This window comes from Ostrinia nubilalis, chromosome 12 (genome assembly GCF_963855985.1).
Source record: "Ostrinia nubilalis chromosome 12, ilOstNubi1.1, whole genome shotgun sequence".
Classification (NCBI taxonomy): Eukaryota; Metazoa; Arthropoda; class Insecta; order Lepidoptera; family Crambidae; genus Ostrinia; species Ostrinia nubilalis.
Window position 1 is genome coordinate 5099087 of NC_087099.1, and position 18135 is coordinate 5117221.

At 34.6% G+C, this 18135-nt stretch overlaps 2 protein-coding genes across 2 annotated transcripts; both read right to left on the reverse strand.

Moving 5' to 3' along the window:
- Positions 1 to 229: 229 nt before the first annotated feature.
- On the reverse strand, positions 230 to 9430 carry LOC135076818 (collagen alpha-2(I) chain-like). The gene is made up of 13 exons (XM_063971267.1): positions 9121 to 9430; positions 8384 to 8427; positions 8131 to 8170; positions 7706 to 7725; positions 6941 to 6985; positions 6415 to 6468; positions 5875 to 5937; positions 5385 to 5420; positions 4347 to 4419; positions 3883 to 4002; positions 2879 to 3048; positions 1412 to 1618; positions 230 to 561 (listed from the first exon to the last, which is right to left on the reverse strand). The coding sequence occupies exons 1-13, from the start codon at positions 9167 to 9169 to the stop codon at positions 409 to 411; spliced, it is 1074 nt and encodes a 357-aa protein (XP_063827337.1). The 5' UTR covers positions 9170 to 9430; the 3' UTR covers positions 230 to 408.
- Positions 9431 to 10059: 629 nt separating this feature from the next.
- Positions 10060 to 16386, reverse strand: LOC135076485 (collagen alpha-2(I) chain-like). The gene is made up of 12 exons (XM_063970945.1): positions 16302 to 16386; positions 14456 to 14475; positions 13942 to 13966; positions 13564 to 13583; positions 13433 to 13480; positions 12748 to 12801; positions 12333 to 12365; positions 12180 to 12258; positions 11752 to 11853; positions 11396 to 11583; positions 10621 to 10827; positions 10060 to 10237 (listed from the first exon to the last, which is right to left on the reverse strand). The coding sequence occupies exons 1-12, from the start codon at positions 16351 to 16353 to the stop codon at positions 10088 to 10090; spliced, it is 978 nt and encodes a 325-aa protein (XP_063827015.1). The 5' UTR covers positions 16354 to 16386; the 3' UTR covers positions 10060 to 10087.
- Positions 16387 to 18135: the final 1749 nt, after the last annotated feature.

Genomic DNA, 18135 nt, shown 5'->3' on the forward strand with positions numbered 1-18135 from the left:
AACTCCAAGTCTGAGTGTGACTGCGGGATTTCTTGGCGGGAAGTGAAATGTTAATTTGGCAATTTTATACTATTGTAATTGGCAAAATTAATTAAATTATTATTGGTAACTTATTCTCTTAAAATTGAAACTCATAATTTTAATTTCCAAAATCTGACAAGGTCAAGCCGCCAAGTCGAGCGCGAAGCAAACACTGCCGTACCATCCTTTACTGGAACCATTTCGCCGCATTTTCAGGCTATCGTTTACTGTTTATTCATAAGTAGAAGAACTTTAAAGATTAATGATAAATAAATACTTGACACTAGTTAAAATATGCAAACTGCACGAAGACATAACAAAACGCGGGTATCGAACAGTTTAGTCACAATTATGATTATTTTTTAGATTTTCACTAGATTTTTTCACTCATCCAAAGCACAATTCACGTAGTTCCAAGTAGAAGCTCTGCGACTCTTTGCGGATATCTTTTATACGAAAGTCAATAATTGGCAGACGGCGAGCAATTTTGCTCTTGATCATAATATCCGAGTGTTTCCATTCCGTTTTGGGGGCATCAGGCTGAAAAATATTTTTTGTTATATTATCATTTCATCATCATCATCATCTCAGCCATAATGCTGAACATGGGCCTCCCCCAATGCTTTCCATGTTGCCCGGTTGGTAGCGGCCTGCGTTCAGCGCAGCGCCTTCCTGCTACCTTTATGATGTCGTCGGTCCAACGAATTTTTGTTATATCCCTTATAAATATAAATTTAAAAAAGGTTTTGCTAAATAGAAATTTTAGCAATTCTAGAGCATAGATTAATAAAGCCTAGATAGATAATAAGCGCAAGAAAAGTGAGGCAACTTCCGCTTGAAACATTATTGTTTTATTTAAAATGTCTTACCTATTAAATAATTTTATTAAGGTAAATGTGGATAAAAATATCTCATATTCGAAAAAAAGCGCCTTAATTTAAATATATCCTACTAATATTATAAAGGTGAAAGTTTGTGTGGATGTTTGTTACTCTTTCACGCAAAAAGTACTGAACGGATTTGGTTGAAACTTTACAGTATTATTATTTTGTAACCCAGATTAACATATAGGCTATAATTTATGCGAATCTGTGGCACTAAATGTCACGTGAAGCCGCGGGCAAAAGCTAGTTTATAATAATTTATAGATTTTTGCCTCACTTTTGACGAAGCGTTTTTATGAAGACTATCCATAGTATCCATCTAGGCTTTATTAATTTAAGTTCTAGAGATAAAATAAAAAAAAAACTGCTTGAATGTTGAACAGACATCACAAAGCCATCATAATAATTATATGTTGAATCAAAAATGTCGTCTAAGGAGCTGTTGCCAGAAAACTGTATTTTCTTTCATAAATTAGATAATTAATTTCGTGCTATTTTTTACTTACCGTACATTCATGATTATCATTTAGGAAAGCGTATGTCAAGGGGCTGTAATCAGTCGTTTCATGGCCTATAGTAATATCGTTCCAACCCTTTAAAACTAAAGCTGTCCCAGGTTGGTCAATGACGTATGAATTTTTGCAATGATACCTTATTACTTGCTTTACTTGCGTAGATCTCTTTTGTAACCAAGCGATACGGTCCATAGACATCTGAAATAAATGAAAAATTACATTGAAAATTATTTGAAGGCGAATAATAATTTGTACGGCCTACTGAATGAGAGTATGAAATAACCTCTCTTACCGCCTCTGGACGTGCTTTGCGATTTTCTTGTCTATTTTTAATTCCCAGATCCAGAGATCGCGGGTTCGATTGTAAATAAAGTATTATTTATTAATCTAAAATCGTATTCGGCTGGGGGCGAAGTGTTACTGTATGATCTCATTCGATTATTTCTAAACTATACAAGATATCGAAAAACTGGTTACTAATCCTGAAAGTGCTCCACAAGCTCTATCCAATGATACCAATATTAAGTTACAGAATTAACTGGATCTATCCGAAAATTTAATGTTTTCAGCCTCCATACTAAATGTATGCCAGCCACAATATTAGAAGTGTCAAAAGTTTTTATTAAAAAATAATCACTTAAAATGAACTCGTAAATAGCATTCTTATTTAAACTATTCTTGGAAAACATTTATTTATTTATTTATTTTTATTTATTTATTTATTATTCATTATTGAGCAATTACATATTTGATCCAAATAGCGTCCTAAATCCTTTTTAGGTTTGTCTAGACGCTATTGTTCTCTATACAAATAAAAACAAACGTTTTAGTATAAGCATTCACAATATTGTTTTTAGGAGAGCACATTGGTTTTAGGATTAACTTGCTATAATATTAACAAGACATGAGTGCCATGACTGTGGCTGTACTAAATGTATGGAAGCTGGAAACATTGAATTTTCGAATGGATCCAGTTTATTTTGTAACCTATTATTGGTACCGTTGGATAGAGCTCGTGAAGCACTTTCAGGATCAGTAACCAGTTTTTGAATATCTTGTATAGTTTTTAATATTATGTGGTTTTACTAAATGTATGGAAGCTGGAAACATTGAATTTTCGGATAGATCCAGTTTATTATGTAACCTATTATTGGTACCGTTTGAAAGAGCTTGTGAAGCACTTTCAGAATCCGTAATCAGATTTTCGATATCTTGTATAGTTTAGAAATAATCGAGTGAGATCACTTAACGTTTCCACCCTGTATGCAGCGTGAGACGTCCACCCACAAGGTGGACCGACTAAATCATAAAGGTAGCAGGGAAGCGCTGGACGCAGGCCGCCACCAATCGATCAACATGGAAAGCATTGGGGGTGGCCTATGTTCAGCAGTGGACGTCCTATGGCTGAAATGATGATGATGATGATGATGATGATAATAATATTACGTCATTACTTACATTATAAAATTTCTTCAAATCAAAATTTCTTTTACTTAGCCAAAACGGTTCGGTTTCATTAACAACGTATTTGTCGTGTTCTGTTGTCGGTGATAAGGGGAGACACGTCATATGATTGACCTTGTCACATTTTACTTGAAATCTGTCTTCAGGTCGCACCCAAATTGTATCTAAAAATATAATCAGAATTAATTACGTATTTTTTTGGTCATAAAGGGCCCTTTTCCACGGCATGCAATCCAGTTTTGCCAGAATATGTAATTCAGGACTGAGGGCTGAGCGTGAGTTTACATCACAAGTCGTCACTGAGCGCGTAAAAAATGACATTAAATATATGAAGGATTGTACAGCGCTCCTAGCGGGTTTCAAGATATAAACTCACACTAAGCCCTCTGTTGTGTCGTGTCGTGAGTTACAACCTGTGTTACAACTGTGTTTAACACTAGTATTCACAACGATGCTTGCTTGTTTTTAAATACGGGCGTTAAATTCGAATCCCAAATTCGAACTTATCGGTGATATTTTGCGAGACACTGCAAACTGGATGTTGGTGTGAATTTTTATATTAAAACGTGCAGAAAACAGTTTGCAGAAACTGAAAAAGATTTTTTCGTGGGAATGAGCCCAAAAATATACACTTTATTAACAGCGACTGCCGCCCGCGACTTCAAAGTCAAGTCAAAGTCAAAATTTCTTTATTTGTATAGTCGTCAAATATTTTGCTCTTCGTACGCGTTGACCTCGTTTTACCCCCTTATGGGTTGAATTTTGCAAAATCCCGTGTCTTAGTGAGCACCTACGCTCTAAAAGGAACCCATGCAAAATTTGAGACTCCTAGCACTTGTAGTCTCTGAGATTTCGTGATGAGTGAGTGAGTCAGTCAGTGACCTTTCGCCTTTATTATAGGTAGATACCTACTCAACATGATTATGTTTACCACCTGCATTTTAGTTCACCATGCAATAATGCTATTGCTATCATTTTACGCAATATTATGGCCTCACCTCCAATACTCTTAGTGCCCCCTTCTATTGGATCAATAATTGTATGACACAAATTATTAGCTGGTTGGTATTCAGTGCCTATACCATTTTTGCCCTCAGGCCCTTTTCCCAAAGAAGGTTCTGAAAAAAGAAAGTGATAGCCGTCAAATTCTTGAATTAAACTTATAATACTTTCTTACTACATAGCTCGCAGAATTGCTAAAATCAAGTGGCAGTGGGCAGGACACATAGCTCGTAGAGACGATGGCCGTTGGGGCAGGAAAGTTCTCGAACCTCGGGCTGGAAGACGTAGCGAGGGCAGGCCTCCTACTAGGTGGACCGACGATCTGGTAAAGGTCGGGAGAAGAGCCTAGATGCATTCATTGTGGAAAACCTTGGGGGAGGCCTTTGTCCAGCTGTGGACGTCATTTATTTTGGCTGAAACGAAAGAACGAACTATTAAGTATAATATACTTTTAAATTACCAGGATAAGGGTAAGGACAACGTTCTGGGCACTTCCCATCCAGTCCAGGATTTCCAGATGGGCCTATGCTGCCCTGTAAAATACACATTAGAAAAATTAGGTTGGTTGATCCTACTATCCTACTAATATTATAAATGCGAAAGTTTGTATGGATGTCTGGATGTCTGGATGTCACATGTTTGTTACTCTTTCACGCAAAAACTGTAGAACGGATTTTGATTAAACTTTACAGTATTATTGTTTATAGCCCAGAATAACATAGGTTATAATTTATGACGATCTGTGACAATGACAAACTAAATTTCACGTGGGTGAAGCCGCGGGCAAAAGCTAGTTCAAATAAAAGATTTTCATAATTATGTGTGGGTTCACATACAAAGTAAGCACCGAATATTGGTAATGTTCAGTTCTTTTTTGAATATTCCTATAATTTTGTCTCCCGCTATTATTTGATTTGATTTTTGTTTCAAATTAACATAATTATCAGCACGTACCGTTCAGCGTTCTATTCTTTTCTATTTTTTACTTTTCTATTCAATAGTTCGTGACACCCAAAGTGATCAAAAAGTTGATAACATAACCCTATTCCAATTGTAACAAAGAAGTGCTGCGATCTTTTTAGCTACTTTGGGTGTCACTAACTATTTGACGCTGACTGTCCTAAATAAAACAATACCTAATTAGTAATCACAAAGATACTAAAAAGCACTCCGGAGGATTTGATAAATGCTACTGACAACGCCACTCTTGTGACGGAATTTAGGGCTGACACTGTGTAGGTTTTTGTCGACACGAAAAGAAGAAGAATCACAAAGAAGGCGCTGTACGCAGGCCGCTACCAGCCGGGCAACATGGAAAGCATTGGGGGAGTCCTATGGCTGAGATGATGATGATGATGATGATGATGAATCACAAAAAATAGGGATGGCAGCGGAGATTGTATATTGTATTTTTTGGTATTAGCAATGTGATATTTTTCACCATTAAAGTTGCCACATGTGTGTCCAAACACTGTAAAGACAATAAATAGGTACATACCGGCTCTCCTTTCAGACCAATCGGACCATCAAGACCCTAGAAGGAAATAATAAACTTCTTTAAATCTATAACTGAGTTGACACAATGACTAATAATTTCAGGATACGACTTTTGTAATTTCATAAAAAAGAAGGAATAAGATTTTTGCTAGTAGGATTATAAAAATCACTTGACGTTCGCACTCGCAGTGCCGTCCAACTATTCGTATTTCATTACGCCATACACTACATTAATCCGGGTCCATGGGTGTAATGTGTAATGTAAGATTACGTGTAATGTAGCACGAATTCTACGTGTGGACGGCACTAAAAGCATTACATGTAAAGTGCCTCCCATATTATTTCTATTTCAATACACGATACATTTTATTACGCGTTACACCGGTCTGGACCCGGCTTTACGAATTGCTTACATATAGGTATTTTCTGAACCCAGCATACTGTGATACCTGCAATTTGTAGATTAAAATAGTGACATAAAAAAAACTTACAGTATCACCCTTCTCTCCTTTTGTACCATTTACACCTGGTAGTCCATTTCGTCCTGGTGGTCCCTGGGTAAAAAAAAAAAATTTAGTTTCCCACTACTTTAATGTGCCTTGTTGCCAACTTTAAATACGCCAAGAAAAGTCTTAAAATGTAAAGTAAACACATAAGGCCCCTCACCCACGGCGACTTTTTGTAGTGATGCTGTCACGCGTTTCGTAGGTAAACCAACGACAGCAACGCTACTAACGCGCGTTAGTCACATTTGCATCGCGCTACAGAAGTGATGCCAACGCGCTACTCACGCGCTACAGCAGCGCGACTGTATCGATGCAAACGCGCGACCGTGTCGGGCGACATCGGGGAGAGAACGGAGGGAGGGGTAATGAATCGCGTTTGCATCGCGACAGTATTGCGTTTGCATCACGATTGACGTATCGATGCGAACGCGCGACAGAATCGTTACTGTATCGCTACAAACCCAAATTCCCAACCCAAAAATGGGTATTCACCGTGGGCGAGGGGCCTAAAAAGTATGTACTTACTTTTAATCCTCGTATTCCAGCAAGTCCTTGCTCGCCCTGTTCGCCTGTGTCTCCCTGAACAATATTGCAAACGGATTAAAAATCCATAATAAATAATAAATAAATAAATAATAATAAATAAATAAATCTTTGGACAATTTCACACAGCGCCAGCTAGCCCCAAAGTAAGCAACTTAATGCTTGTGTTATGGGTGCTAGCTTAACGGATATACTACTTATATACATTTTTTTTTAAATATTTAAATATTATATATAATGCAAATTAAATTATAATTTATACAGCTAAAAAGTTTGTTTGTTTGTTTTTTGAAGGTTGAAAGTGCTTGTAGTAGCCATTGAATTTAGAAAAAAAGAAATTAATTCGTTTTCTGTAAGTAGGCTTTTAAATTTTAATTCAAATAGTTTATTCAGTACCTAGGCTCTTTTTAGGGCACTTAGAAACTACTTACATAAAAAAATACTGACTTTGCTTTATACATATGTACATGTTCATTCTGTTTCAATTTGTGCTGAAGAATTTACGCACCTTTTCGCCTTTTTGTCCGATAATTTTCCAATCTTTTATATCTCTCTGAAAAATAAGAGTGTATTGTTAGCATTTTAAAAATAGAAACATCACACAGCGCCTCATTTAATAATGACCAATAGGGGTGTAGATTTTTTGGAAATATTTTTTTACAGATGTACATTTATTACACTTATAAAAAAAATATAAAAAATAAATACACTCTTACTTAAATTTAAAAAACACTTAATTTTCGTTTTATAATCTACCGGTAAAACGCTAAAGTTCTGTCATGGAGTCGTTATGACGTCACGATCCTCCAAACATCAACATTGTTTCATAGTAAGCATAAATGCAGTTTACATCATAATGTCACTGTCACACACTGTTTAGAAGATCGTGACGTCACACGCACGCTATGATTGATGTTTGTGATCACGTGATATTATGGATTAAATATTTACTTTTTATTAATTTAAATAAAAAAGATAATAAAGTAAGAATATGTCATTTTTGGTCATTCTATAATATAAACTCTCAGAAAAACAATAATAGAATAAGGGTGTACCCCTATTCTTTAACACGTTCCAAATTGTCTTAGAACTCTTGATAAACATACGGTATAAAATATTATTTTTAAATTTCAATTAACATAATAATACAATTTACTACATCACGTTACTATTTCCAATTTATCACGAACATTTGAAAATTCGTCACTCCTATTATTATTATTAATTAATTAATTACATCAAAGAAAGAGGATAAAATACTGAAATAACTTACCGCATCTAATTTACACGTGCCTGTAATAGATTAAGAATAATAATATACAATTAGTTGCCACAATGTTATTATCAAATAATGAACAAAATAAAATATTTATATTTTACCTACTATGTGTCACACATTTATATTTTACTAGCGGCCACCCGCAACTTCGTACGCGAAAATCCCGTTTTACCCCCTTAGGGGTGGAGTTTCGTAAAATCCTATAGCGGATGCCTACGTCATAACATCTACCTGCTTGCCAAACTTCAACCCGATCCTTCCAGTGGTTTGGGCTGTGCGTTGATAGATCACTCACTATGTCAGTCAATCAGTCAGTCACCTTCGAGTTATTTATATATTTAGATATTATTAGGTATCAATAACAATTGAATAATAAAAAAAACTTGTAGCAGAGCATAGAGAAAATACTTATATTTTACCTATTTTGACAGGATGCTTTTTGTGTCCATCGAAAATTTCCTGAAAGAAAATTTTACTATGCATGTTAATTGAGTGATTTATTTGTTTGTTATTTTTTAATAAATTGGTGTAAATGTTGATGGGCCTTTTGACAATACTGTCCAATGTTATTGACGTAAATTACAAAGGTTGTACCTAACTGGTAAAATTGTTTTATTTTTTTATAAATTTGTGATTTATTAATTAGTATCTGTTCTTCTCAGCAAAACTTACCGCTACAGTACTTCCATGGGGGAATTCAGCAGTTTTGCAAATACCTGTGGATATTATTTTTTTATATATACAGGGTGTTAGGTAAATGGTTATATGAGCCGACACTAGCCCATGTTAACATGGGCATATAAATGGTATGGTGAAGTCAGAAAATTGATATCTTCATTTTAATTATTTTAATTTTCATACAAATCGGATTTTATAAAAAATATATATTCTATTAAAATTAAAAAAATTAAAATCGATAATCGATTCGATATCACCAATATCGAATTTCTGACTTCACCATCATACCATTTATATGTCCATGTTAATATGGGCTAGTGTCGGCTCATATACCCATTTACCTAACATCCTGTATACAATACATTACAATATACATGATAGTAAAAAATTGCTTTAGTCTAATTTTCAATAATACTGTAAAGTTTCATCAAAATCCGTTCAATAGCTTATTTTGCGTGAAAGAGTAACAAACATATACATTCTCAATTCTTGATAAAAACTGTAATAAGTTTAACATGTTACACTTATAGTTTCATCATACATAAAATAGTCCCCTCCCCCCCCCCCCCTTCCTTGCAATCGCATTGCCACCTGATTTTAAAACTTGCATCAATGACTGATTTATGTTTTTTTTAATAAAAAAATATTTACTGTTTACGTAGGTACAACGTTTGAATTTTTTTACTTCCTTTCTTAAAAATAATCAAGACATGTCATTACAAAAAACTTACCAACTGTCAATATTACAATGAACACACTCAATAATATATTTGCGTCCATAATGATGGTCACTTTTGTACTCAATAATAACAACTGAAGCGCACCAGATTGTTCAACATAATATAAATACGATTAATGTAACTATTTTCCTTAAATGATATTGAAATAAATATTTTCCTGATGATGATGAACATGCAAGCTCCTATTTTTGCCACTAAAGGTGTGGTTACACAGACTGAATGAAAATGGAATCCCCCATTGTAAAGCAGTTTTCATTTTAGTATTGTACTATAGTTAGATACTTCCCGTGAATTTAATCTTCATTTATTTTTATATCGCCAACAAGCCAACAACATCACCTTTCATTACTAACAAAAAATAATAACATCTGGTTTCATGTTATGTGCTTTAAGCATAATTTATCATTTATTTGTCTTTAAGCATTATCAGGCAACTTGGAGTCGCTTCTATGTTTTTTTAGTACATAGCTACAGTTCGTTTGCGCTTCATAGGTACACGTGAAACACCCGCACTCCTGCGTTGTCGCTTAAGGTAGCCTTTTGAACTAAGCGTCACAGATGCAGCGTCTTTAGCTTGTGCCACCAACGCCGCGTCACTAACTCGCGCTGCGTCTGTGACGCTTAGTTCGAAAGGGCTACCTTTGAGGTTCAATCACACAACGCCGCGTGCAAATTGCCATCGCCTGCCAGGTCGCGCGGTCACGCGTGCGGCACGCGTTGTTTTGACCGAATCTTTACATTTACTTTGCCCTGTGAAGCGATCTTGAAATTCAATCTATCATGAAAGCTATTTTGTGTAGGAATGCATATTATTATAAGGGTTTGTCTTCTGGCTAACCTTTATTCTATTGAACATATTTTAAAGACTAAGTAGATACTTAGTTGCCTTTCAGTAGGTATTTACTTACAAATTGGGCAAAAAAATATCAATAAGCCATTTACAAATTTTATTTAACATTTAACCAAAACAGAGCTCGGTTAGCTCCAAAAATAATCTTTGGTCTTCTCTTCTGACGTCTGATATACGGAAGTCAGTAACTGGTAGCCGTTTCGAGCTACCTGTCATAACAATTTCTGTGTAACCCCATTCCGTCTTGGGCGCTTCTTCCTGGAAACAAAAGTATAAGGTTAAATGATAATGCGGTGATAACACAACGGTTTCGGCATCAGACTGCGGAGTCAAGATAATTATAATATGTATAGTTAGACAAACCACATCAACCGCTAGACTAAACACTCTTAACACAAGCTTTTATTTATAACTGAGTTTCTTCAGCCACTTCTCAGCACCAGCCCTGATAAAGTATTTGGATTTGAATCACGGTCTATCATTATCATCATCATCATCATTTCAGCCACTGATGAACATAGGTCTCCCCCAATGATATCCATAACGACCGGTTGGTAGCGGCCAGCATCCAGTGCCTTCCTGTTACCTTTCTGAGGCCGTCGGTTCACCTTGGTCTATTATCAATGAACATAAATACTTACCGTGCATCCATGACTTGCTGGCGGTAAACTATAGCTCAATGGACTAAAATCAGTCGTGTATGGGCCGATTGTCAAATCATTCCAGCTCAACATGCGTAGTGCAGTCTCCTTGTACTCCGCAACGTACGAGTTTTTACAGTGGTACTTTATCTTCTGGATCACTTGGTTCGATTTTGATTGGAGCCATTCAATCTGATTCATTGTAACCTTAAAAACATTTATATGTATTAGACTATTTTGACTCATTTTTTATTTTTATCAAAAATATTAATCGAGTACCCAATATGAAAATGGTGGCAAGGTTTGTAGGATTGATTTTGATGACAGGTTTCAAATCTGCAGTGATGGGTGATCTATAAAGGATTGCAAATGGCAAATCAGATAGAGATTACTTGCATTGGGTTAAAATTATCAATTAATTAAGTGCGTGTTATCATAGTACCAATCGAACTGAATCTGTCTGTAGTTATTTTTTATAGCTGAACGACTTCAGTTAGAGGTTAGATAGCCAGTTCCTCCGTGGCTGAGGATTCCGGGTGAAGCTCGATTTCACCTTCGGCCTGATCGTCACTTACCATCAGTTGAGGTACAGGCTAAGAGCTTCCTCGTTGTGGATAAAAAAAATTAGTGAGAGTTTAATCTTTAATTTTCCAAGTGTTTGTGAACAAGCAGTCTCATTCGAATAATATTTTGATAATATGGCGACGTATTAGGATACTTAATCAATTGAACAACGCTCTTGTCAAATTATAATGTTTAAATTTTTTCAACTCACATTATTGTAGAATTTTGTTAAATCAAACGTTGTGTTGCTAAGCCAAAATGGACTTTCTTCAGCCGCATAATTTATAGCTTCTTTATGAGCCACCTCCTCCTTCTTTGGTTTTAGTATAAGACAAGTTCTATTTGTATCTTTTTGACACGTTACTTTAAACTTGTCTTCAGGATAAACCCAAACATCTCCTAAAAAGGGGAATGTATTAAAAGTACATTGTTTACTATTCTTAATTATTTTTTATTAATGTTACGCTTGCATCCACAAGCCAATTTGACCAGTATACATTAGACTGTACGCTACGGTAATCAGTAGTAAGTCAGTGGCTTTATTAAGTAACGAAATAGAATGCTCACCTGTTAGAGTTTTTTCTTCCTCTTCACCTTCAATAAAGAATACAGTGTTGCAAATGAATTTTGCGGGATTTTCGGCAGTTCCAATGGTACTTAATGTGACATCTAAAACACAAAAAAATTAGGTAGGTACTTATATAAATTTTCGAATTAAGTTTCGATCATACAGGTATTTAAAAAATATATTTGGTAGGTACTCCTCAAGATCCCAAAATGGTAGGTACATTAATTGTTAGAAATGTGTCGATGAAGTGGTTATCTAGATATTACTAGTATTTAATTATTCCTACTATTTGGTAGTTTTAAGGTTGAAAAACTTCGTCAATAGGTTCAAGTAATCAAGAATCAGATCGTAAAAGAAGAGGATAATAGATTATCCCAAAAAATAAGCTGATGCTAAATATCAACATTGCAGATCACAATAATGTTACCTGGGTCGTCATTTTCAACTTTAATTTCTTGGAGGCATGTCCCGTGAAGTCCATGGCTTCCAGAAGGACCTTTGGGGCCCTAAAATTTTGAGCTCGGTTAATAAATAAATTAATATTTAATTTAATGAAATGTTTAGATAATTTTGAATTTACCTGGTCTCCTTTTTCTCCCTTTAAGGTTTCACCCTGTGACCAAAATAGCTTATTAGTAATAATTATGTCACACTACAATCGGCATTACTTCATTTTTGTCAAAATATTTAGCGATGAAGACGATACGAAATGTTAAGTAGGTATATGAATTATAATTATACACTTTTATGTATTTGTATAAATAATTCGCAAAACGGTTTAAAAACAGGGACAAAATGTGACATATTGCAAATGTCGAATCGACGACATTATCAATGGTTCTACATTATATTATAAAAATGTTAATGAAAATATTAATTGCCAGATTAATACGATACAAAAAGACTGACATCCTTATTATCTTCTTATTACATCTTTTGTGAGTAATAGTTTTAGATTTTTTATCTAGTAACGAAAAATCATGAATAGTGCTTACTATATCTCCTGGCATTCCAGGTAATCCAGGAACTCCTCTATCACCTTTTAGCCCCTGTAAATTAGAGACATTTTTTAAAATAATATTAGAAATACAGTTAGCACGAGACCGACTGCCGACAAACTGTTCAGTACGGCTAGCACGAAAAACTTTCGAGTTCGAATCGTTTGCGTATTCGAATCGCCATCAAAAGATTTAATACGAAAACTACAACAGCGCCCTTGTGAACGTGTCGTAAAGTGAACTTAGTATGATAAATGGTTGCACGAAACTTATTTTGAGAATCAAAATTGTCACTTTATCGTTTAATTCGAAGGTTGAGTATCGAATTTTGTCGAATACGCAAACGATTCGAAGACGAAACTTGTTCATGCTAGCTAGAGGTACAGCAGTTTGGCAAATTAGTATTAAGTAAAATCTATGTAACTTTTATGAGATGATAAATAAAAAAAATTGTAAGCAAAAATAAATATGCTTGTATCACGAGTAGACACACCACAAAAGTAACTTTGAATTCTCTTTCGGTAAAAATATACCATCAAGTTTACAAGAGCAAAACTCTTACTATCCCACGACATTTTTAACCTTATTTCCTTGTTTTAAGGTCCAAAGAAAACGGCAAAAACTGGCTTTATTCGTTAAAAACAGTTGGTAGTTGGTTTATTTAACTGGCAATAACACTTACTCTGTCACCTTTTTCTCTAACACAACTTACGACATCATGCAATTCATTCTGAAACCCAAAAAAATATATTGAATAAAATGTAATAGATATCAAAAAATTGAAAAAATAATAATACTAATAAATATACTTACAGCATTTACCGTACACATACCTGAAATAAAAAGAGTAGAATGTCTCTTAATTTCTTGATATAAGAAAATATGTAAACAAGAACTTTTACACTCTGTATTTAGAAACCAACCTACCTCCGACCTAGTAGTACAATAAAATCTACACTTAATATTACAAAAGAAAAGATTTTGATTGTTTCTTTGTTTTGGATTTGCTCCGAATCTACAGAACAGATTTGAAAATTTCTTCCCATTAAAATCCTACATTATTTCTGATGGACATAGGCAGTATGAAGGTCGTCTGGTCAGCTAGTTCTAGAATAATTGAGCCCTTCCATAAAACACATTGTAGCTTTGTGTTAACTTGTATCGTCATTCGTAGACCCGAGAAAAACTTACCTACGGCTTTATCTTCAAAAACTTCCTGAAAACCAATTTATAGTATTAAAACTCTTATGAATTATTTTCTTTCAAATTCGTTATTTATCTTTGGCATGCATTTTATTCATTTGTATGCGGTTTGATTACAATGACTCTACATCATCATAATGAGTTGCGCCATTTTAATTAAATTAAAACAAACGTCAAAAGTTTGTCAAACCTATCCAAAAAAAGTTAGGTAAAGTTATAGAAACGTTTCAAGTTAAGATGGTGCAACTCAGCCTTAAGGACGTAGCATTTATCAACACGGAAAGGGATCGTAATCGTAACCATAATCAACTTGATGCGGTCAGTATTCTTTATATGAAAGTCCATACTGCAACGCACACTTATCCGCACCGTGACGTAAAAGCCTCGCGGTTGACAGAACGCGCGAAAGGGGTACGGAGTTGATCCCTTTCCGAGGTGATAAGTCTGCAATGACCTTTATTGTGATAAAATTAATATCATGTAAATATTATGTTGTTCTTACCACATCGGCTTTGTAACCACCTGAAACAACAATATTTATATTTACTGGTTGAAATTAGCTGTAAATGATTAAATTTCACGCATCTGTACTAATATTATAAAGCTGAAGAGTTTGTTTGTTTACTTGAACGCGTTTGAAAAATTCTTTCAGTGTTAGATAGCCCATATCTCGAGGCTATACAACATCACGCTACATATAATTATATCAATAGGAGCAGAGCAACAATGAAAAATTTTGCGAAAACGGGTTTTCAGGCGTACCAAGTCGCGGGCACAGCTAGTTTGAATATAAAATTACTAATAAAAAAATATTTAAAATTTGCGTTGTTTCGGAATTTTGCGGGATCTTTATACTTGTTTTTCAGAAACTCTATGATTTAACTAGTGTTTATTTATATGTAAGGTACTTGATACAAATAAGGCCTACCTAACTTTAAATGCTTATATTTCAATAAATATTAACGCTAGTCAACAAAAACAAGGTTAATTAACTTCTTCCATCCTTTAATTTTAGCAATATTACAAAAAATAACACAATTTTTAACTAAATCTATTCAAAATAAGCAATTTACGAAACCACTGATTTTGGCTTTATTAAATCACCTACACGGAATAAGGCCTACATGATTCAAATGCCTGTAGACCTTAAAATTGAGGTTGTATTAAACAAAATGCGGTCTTATAACATTAAACACGTCGATTTGTTTGCGTTATCAAAATTTTACATACCAATTAAACAGAAATATACTGTATATCTCTAGATAAACTTAAATTCCACTTATTAAGAATAATACATAAATTATAGATAAAATTAAATATTCATAGTAACAAAGTAATGATTCCTTACTTAAATTATCAAAAAAAATATCAAAAACAAACAATATTATTTTTTTGTATAGGGCTTATTAAAACACCGTGTTCGAATAAGGCCTACACATAAAACCTTTTAAATAAATCAGTTTAGGAACATCATTTAGTCTTGATTTTTTGTAAACAAAATGAGAACTCAATTTTTGTTAGAACCAGGGCATAAAAAGGCTTCTGAATCATCTTTACGAACTCCTACACAATCTATAAGATACCACCAAAAGCAGTCCTTTATGGTCGCATATCTGCTACATTGTCTTCGAGACAGGCATGATAATATCAGCTTTAATCCTTTAGAATTATACATACGGCTTTTTTTTCTTTTTTTTTATTGGTTTTGTATTTTGTTTCTTTTTTTTACAGGTTTAGTATTTTTTTTTACTCTGTTTTCTTTTTATTTTCTGTGCTGTTAGTAACATTCTTATTAAATAAATATTTAGTTACTCTTTGACTCATTTAGTTTAATGAATTTGTCCGTAATCAGGTGTTGACATAAGTATCCAATATGGCCTACCATGCTGAAATAAGGCCTAGGCCTTATTAGATATTTCGCTCTTGTTGTCTTTAAAAATTTACAAATAATGCATCTATAGCCAGTAGTACAAATTAAGGTAATTATTAGCTAGTAAGAAATATTTAGAAACGATTACTAAGAAAAGCTTAATCTAAAACAGCGTTATTTTACCGAAAATTTAAGATGAAATCGCCAGATTTTTATAAGCGAGCACGAAATCACCCACCACCTTAGAAGAACGCGTGCCAATTGGTGCTGGGATCGTGGATCGGGACGCTCTTGCACTCTACCGGGTTGTAGGGCATATGAGTACGTGTCCTTGAAGTATTATCCCGGTTGGATTTGTTTATCTGTGTTTTCTGATGTATAGGCCTTATTAGAACGTAGGCCTTATTTGTATCAAGTACCTTAATTTATTAACTTTAAAAAGCGATGCATATTCTATTAGTTCCCAAAAAGAGCTTACCAAATTCCACAAGCAAGAAGAACACACATATTAAAAGTTTCCAGGTCATCATTGCGGACTACTGGGACCAACTAAATGGTATTTATTAAATTTTATTGTATTAACCACCTTTTCCTTGTATTATTTTTCACTATCTCACTGTTGTGGTTTGGTTCTGCTCCGATTTCCTTTTACAAACAGGTATTTTAGAGTAAAACTGCGCTCATACTGGACATTTGAATTCATCTTTACTTTTAAAGCCGAAGAGTTTATTTTTTTGCAAGTTAGCTTGAACGCGCTAGTGTTGTTAAATATTATTCTTGGTATTTTTACGGAGAATTTAATTTAACACGTGCAAAGCCGCTGGAAAAACCTAAACCTCCATATTCATCTGGCATTAAGTTACATAGAGGGTCGTGCTCCTGCAGTGGAGACTAAATGCGCTTGCACTGCTTCTTCTCAGCACTGGCCCATTTATTGTCCCGAAGCAGTGGAAGGGTTAATACTGGGACATGTTAAAGTGCTTTTATAAGCCTACTTGCAAAAATAAAAATGAGTTTCATGACCTTTTTTTTAATGACCCGATGATGAATGATTTTGTTACGTAAAACACACCCTTATAACTGACTGAGATGAGTCAAACAGGAACGTCATTTGTGTATTTATCCAACACTTGAACCGTCCCAGCTATGAAATTGATAAGAGGGCGCTACTATCACTACTGGTTTATTAGTTCTGGCAGGCCTGTTCATCTCCGAGAGTTTTTATCGAAAACAAAACACGCGCGACTACACCTCCTGAGATATCTAATCGTATTCATGTATTTCCTCCGCCATTTTCCGCAGTTTGGCATCTCACGTCACACATCATTTTACCGAAGTCAGTCCTATGGCTTCGGCGCAGTACCGATCACTGTCATTTGTCAACAAAATGGTGCTTGACTCTTGAGACAAGCTAAATTACACCATATTGTTAACGAAATTGAGCATACAGTTTTTAAATATCTTCGCGAAGAAAACCTTGTGTACGTAGTACTTAATATTATTCTGAGGTTCTGGTTTTGGGACTTAATAAATGAAATCCTTCAATTGCCTGAAATGGTTTAGCAAAGATGAAAATATTCACAGAGGTCACTGCTCCACCACTTTATACAATTTATGATAATAATAATTGTTATTGTTAACGGTCACCAGATACGATTGCTTCACACAATTGCACCAATGGCAATGTTTTGTCAAAAGTTGCAAGAGTTTACGTACTTTTATAAAACGTAAATAAAACCTTTCTAAAATTGAATAAAGTTTAGTGGTTTAGCAGTGGCATCTGTGAATATTTTGACCTTTTATTTACTTAAAATTATTTGTTTCCTTTTAAAAATAGGCGCGGACCACCAATTTTTAGTCGGTCTTAGAATCGGCCAATACCAAATCGGTGTAATGTGCGCACTTTCATACATGTCCATACTGATTAACAGCCCGACACAACTATCGGTCAACTAAAAGTCGGTGGTCTGCGCCTGGGCTACATCTCTCATAGGCCTTCTCTTCAACCTTCCACCGACTTCTGTCCCTGACCACTTGCACCCTTATAAAGTTCCCTTCTGTGTCAAATTTGCGTTTTAATCTATGGGGAAGTCGATCACCGTATCAAAACATCTATTGTTCCCAGTTATCTAACTCAGTCAGCCCTGTGGGCGGTTTTATTATTTTTGTTTGTAACTTACATTTGAATCACAATAGATGCTGCACAGTGGGATCAGTCTCTACCAAAGGACATTGTCTGTATGAAAACTGGGCACCTTAGCTACATAAGTTAATGTAAAGGTATAATAAAACTAACTTTATATTATGTTGAG